The sequence below is a fragment of the Porites lutea genome, chromosome 8 (genome assembly GCF_958299795.1).
Source record: "Porites lutea chromosome 8, jaPorLute2.1, whole genome shotgun sequence".
NCBI classification, from domain to species: Eukaryota; Metazoa; Cnidaria; class Anthozoa; order Scleractinia; family Poritidae; genus Porites; species Porites lutea.
In genome coordinates, this window is record NC_133208.1 from 4848725 (window position 1) to 4858006 (window position 9282).

The following is a 9282-nucleotide window of genomic DNA, read 5'->3' on the forward strand; positions in this document are numbered from 1 at the left end:
GAATTAGTTCAATTTTCTGTCATTTTTTTTTTCAGGAGAACCCTAAGCCGCCACGTTTTTAAGCGACGCACGTCAAAAGGAAGAAGACTTTTTGCACACCTGAGCCATGACTTTGAAAAAAAAATTGAGGCAAATCATCTCTTTAAGAGTAAAAACACTTAGCAATACAAATTTGGTGCTGCCAAGGCATATTTAAAAGTAGAAAAAGACTTACTTCTGGTTAACAAGCGTCGCTTAAAAACGTCGGTTGCTTAAACTCCCTATTGACTTCAAATGTGAGGACTGTGAATGGGACTCCTATCATGGCAATCACCGGAGTGAGATTGTTATTAAGCTGATTTAGTAACAGAACGGGAACGTCAGTTGACGACGGCGCGCGCAAATCAATTAACTAGCTTGACCAATGGCAGAGCGGCAAATTGGGCACTGGAAGTCGAGTTTAGTCCTTTCCGCGCGCTTTCCCGTCGTCAAATGACGTCCCCGTTCTGTTGCTAAATAAGCCTATTGTTTTTGATTGGTATGAAGAACACAAGGGCGTGATTTTTGAATAAAAATTAAGGGAAATAAAGTGATGTTCATCCCTAAGGTTTGACAACCAGGTGTAAAAAGAGTACAAAGTGACATATTGAATTAGGACAATTCCCCCTAATGTGGTCTCATGAGGTCAAGATGTAAAAAAGCCCAGTTTCCATAATACGCTTTGTTATAATATGTTTGCGCATCTCTTCTTCCTGGTCGTTACCTCCTGAAAAACATAGAAGGGTTTTTCTCTGGTCGTAAAGCATTTTGATTGGTTATTTCACTCTAGTCAAACATAAGCAAGCACTGCAAGTGGACAAAACGTTTTGGTGAAGCTTTATAACCTGCGCATAAATGAGACTTATTAATTATCTGGTCAATGAAAAGTCAGTATAGGCAGGCATACCACGTTCCAAGAACATAGCGATATTTAACAACAACAAAAAATACTAACGATGTTTTTATGCCTTGAAAGGAGGAAAAACGTTCACAAGTATCATATCAATCAATCCTAATTTACAGGCACAATAGTGAAAAGAACGTTTAGATAAAAAAAATACCCCTGAATCTGCTTGAGTTGTTAATTTGCTGCTGCAGTTTAGCTTAAGCCTCTGTACCTAACGAAACTTGCAGTAAAAAATGGGCCAAAAGACAGGATAAGCTTGAAAATCACACCAGCGAAGGAAAAGGAGAGGAAAAAAAGGGAGAGGAAGGAGAAACTTTTTTTTATTGGCTACTTTAGTTTTTGGCACACCCTGACTCAAGATTCCCAGCAGTGCCCCCAGATATAGCCGGGTATGTCGATATCGGCACATTGGAATCAAGATCAATACAAAAATTTACCTTTTAAAGTTTTCTTTATTCGTTCACACCTTAAAAAAACAACAGTGACGCACGGAGTCGTTTAACTACGGCATACGCTAGAATCCCTGCTTTGGGCCTTTCTCTAACTTGACAGTTGCTACAATAGCAAGACAACAAGCTTAGAATTCAGTTACAGGGCGTTTCTTTACCCACTTCGATATTTCGGGCACGTTTAACACCCGTTTATAATGCTCCACCAAGAGCGGGAACTTCTCAAGTTCTCCAGGAACATTTTCTTTACCCCTCGAAATAAAGTTGTTCAAGAAGTCAAAGACAGTGATGTCGGCATAGCAAAGCTGCGGGTAAGAAACAGAAAGAAATCGCAGTTAATCTAGAGGCGTACGATTGGGTAACCTTTCTTCTGTGGGTGGCGATAAGCCGCAGGCAATGTTTTAGGCTATTTTCACACTATATATAAGTTGAATAGCTTTGCTTTTCATGGCGCCACGAAAATCTAGCCGGTATAGTATGAGCAGCAACACCTCGGGGCGGCACAAGTCGTTCACACACATCGAGCATCGCACCGGCGCAGTTGACCAAAAGGTTTCGTTTACTTCCGTCTCAGTGGGTTCCAGGCCTCGCTCCTACCTACTTTCTTCCCCCAACGGGCAGAATATATAAAGGAATTCACATTGCACCAATTATGGCGCAAAACCGCTCCGATATGTGACGCTCCACTTTCGAGATCAGCGCGGCCCAGCTTAATTCACTCCGTCAGAATCGCACTGCCACAGCGTCCTACCCAGGCCAGTTCGCGCTATCCGAGGTGACGTCACATCCGAAATCGCCGAGGACGACTAGGAACGAGGCTGGCACTGCCACAACCGTTCTTGTGTGTGAACAGATGCCCTGTCCGCTGTGATTTTAGTGGCGGCGCAACCTCGTCCCCAGGGCTTTTCCCTCAAAAAATGGGTGGGAAAAGCCCTAGGGACGAGGTTGGTGACGGCGCAAAAGCTTTCCTGTTTAATGTAAACATTGTTATACTCGTTAGTCTTTTAAGCAAGCCTAATCCACTTGCCACGCTTTGAGCATTCCTCTTATCTCACCTTTTCGCCCAGAAAGAAGCCCTTGCCTTCATCCCTGCTTTTGAGAAGAGCTTCAAATTTCTCGAGTCGGGCAGGGAGCGTCGTCCCATAAAACTCCTTCTTTATCTCATCCTTTATTATTAAGGCAAAAAAAAAAAATATAAATAACTAACACTAAGTTATGGGAAATAGAATTTGGAGTAAAACCTACGGGATTGTACACGGAGCAGAACTGAGAAGTATACGTCAAATCCCGTTACGGACACATGCCAATGAGAAGACTCTGCTTACGGCCCGGGGGGGGGGGGGCAGAACTCCTTAAAATGGCCTATACGGGGAGGCTCCGCGCCCCCGAAAGGGGTATCTTCTTTAGGTTTCAAGTAAATGAAAGGTGGGGACTTCATTATAATTAGTTGAAGAATCTGGTAGGGTAGGGAAGTCTGCCATTTCTGTGATTTATACATATTTCACAGACAGTGCTTTTACAGCAGTTAAAAGGGATGCTAAGGTTTTAAGTAGGTATATGAAAGGGGTAACTTTTCCGTCAAAATTAGTACATGAACGGGTAAGGGGTTGGACAACGGAAAGAAGCAAGCAGATAATTCGAAAGGTACGGCCTTTCTTCTTCAAGAGGCCTTACAAATGACTAAGGGTTTGGACCCCGGGGCGGAGCCCACCCGCATAATCTCTCCCTTGGACTTACGGCAACCTTTAGTAAATATAACTCCGTATGAAATGATCGTCTACAAGAGCCAGTCCTGTAAGTGGCCGGCTTCGGTGACAACAAGAGAGAAAAATCTCTAAAATTGCTAAAAGTCCGCAAAAAACGAAAAGTTTCATTCTTACTTCTCAAGTGTTATAGTAGTAGAGAGATATCATTTTTGTGAAAGCGTTTATTGATCTATGTGTTGATTGACAACTTGAAAACCACTTTGAGGCGTTTCCTTAGAAAAAAACATTTAATGAAGTCGTAAGTACCCCATGGTACATGGCTTGTGTTCATATTCCTTCTTTATAATTTTTCATATCATACAAATGCTATTATTTGAATCAATTTTAGCCAGGTATTTTGCTTCCATTCTCAATGTTGGAAAATAAAGAATTACCTGTCGGTAAGGGTCGGAATAGGCATCTTGAGTAAATCTAGACTGCATGGGGCCCTACGAGCCCACGCGCTTTGCGCCTCGCAAAACCAATTTTAAGAAAACGACCGACTATTTTGTAGTCTAGAGTAAAGCCTGACAAACACATAGGGAAACTGACACGGACATCAACTCTGGCATTACCTTCTTCGTTTCGTCTTTCTCATAGTATATCTTGCTAAATTGCTGAAGTAAATCAGTAACTCCATCACTGATCATATCCGCTGTCGCTTCATCAAAACTGTCAGCTGGGCACAAACCTAATTATCAAAGTAGGTATTTTAATTAATACTTTTAAAAAAAGCTAAGCCAGCATTCACCTTCTTAACTCTTCTTTTTGAAAAATAAAGAAGAAACAAGAGGGAAAAGAAAGGAAGAAAAGATGAAAGGAGAAAAAAAGACACGCAGACAAGGAATAAGAAAAAAAGAAAAGGGAGAGAAAGAAAGAAAAAAGAAAAATGGGAGAACGGACGAATCGACGAAGGAACGAATGCGCAAACGCACGGAAGGATGGATGGATGGATGAATGAGTGAGTGAGTGAGTGAGACACACAGACAAGGAATAAGAAAAAAAGAAGAGAAAGAAAGAAAGAAAAGAGGTAGATAGACGAATCAACGAAGGAACGAACGCACATACGCACGGGCCGACGGACGGATGGAGGGATGAGTGAGTGAGTGAGTGAGTGAGTGAGTGAGTGAGTGAGTGAGTGAATGAATGAATGAATGAATGAATGAAGAGAAAAAAAAATAAGAAAGAAAGAAAGAAAGACAGACCGACAGATCACCGAGATAGGCTCTTTAGTATATCGGCAGGTAGCCTCCTATGCAGACGTTCTAAGGGCGAGACGAAGCTCCTTAGAACGTCTGCGTTGGCGGCTAATAAGCATAAGTGATCACAGGGAACTCCTGAACTCGTGATTCGAACTTTTCGGGGCGTCGTGATGTCACGCACGACTTGTGATCTCATACATTTACATAACGCAACGCCCGCTCTTATCTTGATTCACACAAGTGACCGGGAGAAGGCTTAAACAAAAGTTTGCATCTTTTGATCCCAAATGTTAATGTAAGGTATTGTATTAGTGGTGTGATGTCAGTTTCAAGCGACTCAAATCGCCACAAAAAAAAGCAGAGAACGACACTGAAAACATATGGCAGGGGCAACCAACGACTGTTTCTGTAGAATATCCGTTCGGAGAAGCAAATATTGCCTAAAATTTTGTATTACTTGAGGACGGCTAAAAATTTTTACGTGACTGTTCCATTCGTGTACAATTTTCGAAGCTTCCTAACAAATTCCCTACGATTTTCTGAAGTTTAATTTTTCACATTTCACTCCCAAGGTTTGGCTATTTTTCCTAGAAAAAGGAAACCTAAAATGTTCGGATTCAAAAATGCGATGAAGAGAGGAATTAGAAAAATTGTCACTTTCGTAAAACGTTAAATTACATCTAAAATTTTCTGGAAAGTAAAACTGGAGCCCTAATAATTTCGAAAAGTCTTAGGTTGCCCTAGGATGACAGAACAGATACAAATTTTGTAGCGCCGCTGAGAATGCTTTTGTAGAGATCTAAAAGTACTCTGGATAGCCTAAAAAGTGTTCTCAGGGTATTTAGGAGGAAACCGTCGTTGGGTGCCCCTGATATGGTAAGTAATCTTTTTTTTTTCAACTTTCTTACCTCAAATAACATTTGGCATCACAAGGTGAAAACTTCTGAGTTTTATGAAGCATTTCTCCCGATCACTTGAATCAAGCCAAGAGGGGGCATAAGAATTCCATCCCCGGAGACCCAGGGGCAGATAATGCCTCAAACAGTTCGAATTGTCCGCCTGTGGAATGATATGCTGATTAACAAATTACGTTCAATACATCACCTCCTTTTTTGCAGATGTACTTCGTAATTGTACCAGACTGTGCCAGGATTTTTCCTTCAGGAGTCACAATGAAGGGCATTTGACCAAGAGGTGGTCTACCAGCTGAAACAGAACAGAGAGAAAATTAAAGTGGTAGAACGTCGGGGTTTCTTCTAAGGAGACGCCAATAGCCGCCTTGGTTCTAATAATGCTAAATCCCGGCGGGGGCGGGGAGGGGGGTGGGGGGTCTATTCAATGAAGTCGTATACGGAGAGGCTTCACCCTAAGGTCCAACACCTCACTTTTTACACAAACTATTTTGACTGAGAATTACCCCTTTCAATTGATAAATGGTACCCCATCATCATCATCATCATCATCTAGTAATGAAACCCCTACCCTTTCATATACCTAAAAGGTGAAAAATGGACCCGCTTTGGGTGAAGATTTATCTTGTTATAACCTTAGAGAAAATGAATACAATCTCGCTGTTCCACAACCCCGTACTCAATTTTATAAAATAAGTCTTTCTTACAGCGGAAGTGTGTTATGGAACGGCTTGCCCCTGGAGTCTGGAGGAGCGGCAATTGACATCCCCTAATTCATTTAAGGAATAATTAAGGGACCTAAATTTCGATTGTCAAATAACCACCGATATGCTGTTTTTACACACAGCCTCCTTGAAAAGCAGGTGTTTTCTTTTCATCTTTATTATTTTAGTTTTATCTTAGATTATAGATTAGTTAGGTTGTTAGTTTTCTATACTTGAATGTAAATGTACCTGAAGGAAATACCATGTATAAATAAAGTTACCATACCATACCATACCTCACTATATAGGCCATTATTAGGAGTTGCTCTTTCCTGGGTGCTAATATTTCAAATAGGGTAGGTCATGGCGCATAACACGCAAGCTAACAACGAGGAAGTTAATCGGTTTTCATTCCCCTAGAAGCAAAATGTGGCGAAAATTTTGCGACCAGCCCGACCACGTCCCAAACTCGAATTTCTATTAAGATTTAGCTCATTTCTGATATAGGATTGCGCCAACCGAGACTCATCAGATTTTCACGGTTATTTGACCACACCTACCAAGACAACGAGAACGCTCTCTTTTTTCATCGTCCGTTGAGCGAAACGCGAAAATGACCACGCGCTTGACGGACCCTTGTTTGTCACGTTCGCGTTCGCGCGCGCTTGCGCTAACCTGAGCAAAAGCCATATGGGCTTCGTCGAAGTCGTGTAGCAGCTGCTCGGAAGAGAGGTCACCAATGGTGAGTTTCCCTGGCCCCAAGCAATACTAAAATAATTGGCAGAATGGCATGTCATTGTTTCCTGCGACCAATTAGGAGATGAGAGACCTTCTGAGCAACTCCTACACCACTCGCTTTGTCACGCGTTCCTTACGAACGCGCCCGCTTCGCGAGGAGGGAACGCGTTGAACGCCCGGGGGAGGGGTACTCCTTATTTCAAGTGACGAAGATGAACGAAGGATTTTTTGGCACTGAATTTTCGATTCCGGGAATTTTTGGGTAGGAAAATTTGGCAAGTAGTTTTTGGCTTGATTCTAATAGGGATTATTTGGAATATTCAAAACTATCTGAATTTGTCATTCTGCGTTCATGTTATTGCTCAAACAGAAGATGTTCTTGGATGTCTCGGGTGCATGTTGCTAAAAATATTCAAATTCTAATATTTTTATTTTTCGTGTTATTATTTTCACCCTACCCTCGTTTTAGCAACGCCGTCATTCATATCCTCAGAACATACCTTTGACCCAGGCCTCAGAGAACAACTTTCTTTCGTAGCAGTCTTCGAAACGAAGAAAACGTAACTTTTATTCAGTGACGAAATAACAAAATCATTGATACCATTTGTGGTCGGAAGCAAACGAGTGTGTAGGCTGGTGAGCACACTTGTCAGCGGCCCGTGACTAAGCAATAATTTATTTTATTTCAGTACGACAGCATTCGCGCACACATAAAACCGATCGAAATTCAAGTGAATGTATGCGTACGGTACGCGTATTTGCCATCGGCTTTGATCGCATTCAGTTATAAACAGCCATTTAAGATCACAAAATTCTAAAAATACAATCGAAAAATAATTCACCATCGCGCACTTCACGGAACTTTTATATTTACTTACACGCTTTCTCTTTTGCCCATTCTTCGGCTGGTAATCGAATATCCTCGTAGTCAATCTTTGCAGCCGCAAATGCAAGTCGACATTTTTCTCCTCCACCGCGGACTGGAAAGTAGAACAACTTGTAGCCAGACATTTCTGCAGAATGTTTCAGTCAAACACAACTTTAACCCTCGCACCGCTGAAGTTCAATGAACTGCTAACTCATTATTTGCTCATGACCTTCTATATCACGGTACTGTATGTAAATTTCACCAAGTCGTGTCATGTCACGCAAGAGGCCACTCGAAGTTTTATATAGACTGTTAGCCTGTTCCGGGCGTTCAGATAGTGGGGAGCGGTGCGAAGTAAAAAGGAGCGCGAAAAAATAAAAACGAGGGAGGGGGAGAAGTGAGAGAGGGAACGCCTGTAAGATTTGTTTTAAATAGACTCATCCGCTCACTCAGACGGCACAGGTCTCCCCAGTTCCCCCTCTACTTTTTCATTTTTTTTTTTTTGTGGGGGGGGGGGGGGGATCTTGAATTTTTTTTAAGGCAAAAAAGGGGGAAGGTAAAATTTCTAAAGGCAAGAAGGGGGGATACCAATTTTTTTAGACGCCATTGAAAGATTAAGTGCCGGTATTTGTAACATTATTGATCAACCACTACCCAAGTGAAGTTCCATATATTCTAGTTCGATGAAGGATGTTTTTATGTTAATGCACTAAACTGCCATGTCCTTTACTTTGTGCATTAACTTCCAGCTCTATCCACTGATCTACATGATCATTACCACCTTTACTTTTATCCTGCTTTTATTAAGAACTTCACGGACTGTTTTCACTATCATTATCGTCATTATCATCCTTATTATCACCATCATTTGTCATCAAAATTAACCCCGCAACTTTTCTCAATTTCAAAGCTTTTAAAGTTATGATTAAGACCTCAGCGTCTATCTTCGCAAAATTTAAATCAAGTTTCGCAGCTTAGAAGGAGTGTAAATGATCGGTAATATTTGGTTTGTTGGCTCTGCAGTTTAATACGCTCCCATCACGGAATGATATGCTTGACTACAGGTCGAGCACGGTTCTACAGTCAAAAGTGATCATATGCAAATTCCCACCAACTTGGCGGCAAATCTTTAGCAAGTTTCTTTGATTTATGTAAAGGATGGAATTTCTTAAGATAGAAATTTCTTACCATTGCGGTGTCGTTAAAGGATATCGAACGAGGACTACATTGTCGGTAGAAAGCTATCCTTCTATTAAGCCACAATTGGTGGCTGGTTGAGAATATGCTTATAGACTACACAGTTTTTAACAGTGCGGAACCTGACGCTTTCCGTGGAGTAGACAGTTAAAGTGGAGCTGATCTCAAATTATATTTTTATTATGTAAAAACTCATTTTCGTAGTCCTGACCATTCCCTCCCCTGGTAAAAGGAAAATAAGCTTAAACCAAGATAAATTGACCTGATGCACAGCAAATTTTGTACTAATTTTTTTTATAAAGTGTTTCCCGTCTTTTCACTAAGAGAACAATATTTGCATACTCTTATATAATAATGCTGAGGAATTTTAATTTTGGGCGAGCAGTGTCTTCCATATTCTATCATTAGTTTATGATTGTTTGTCCTTAATTTTGCTGTTACTCAGTCGGAGGTTTGATCCATCTTTTTTATAAAGCCTAGATATGTAAAGAGAATTCTTATTGCCTTTCTCTGTTTCTTGAAAAGATAGTCAATGTATGGGAT

The 9282-nt window shown here is 41.1% G+C and overlaps 1 protein-coding gene across 1 annotated transcript; it reads right to left on the reverse strand.

Annotated features, from left to right (window-relative positions):
- Positions 1-1439: 1439 nt before the first annotated feature.
- On the reverse strand, positions 1440-7730 carry LOC140947096 (probable glutathione S-transferase 5). The gene is made up of 5 exons (XM_073396176.1): positions 7553-7730; positions 5426-5527; positions 3695-3810; positions 2430-2540; positions 1440-1679 (listed from the first exon to the last, which is right to left on the reverse strand). The coding sequence occupies exons 1-5, from the start codon at positions 7683-7685 to the stop codon at positions 1503-1505; spliced, it is 639 nt and encodes a 212-aa protein (XP_073252277.1). The 5' UTR covers positions 7686-7730; the 3' UTR covers positions 1440-1502.
- Between the last annotated feature and the right edge of the window lie 1552 nt (positions 7731-9282).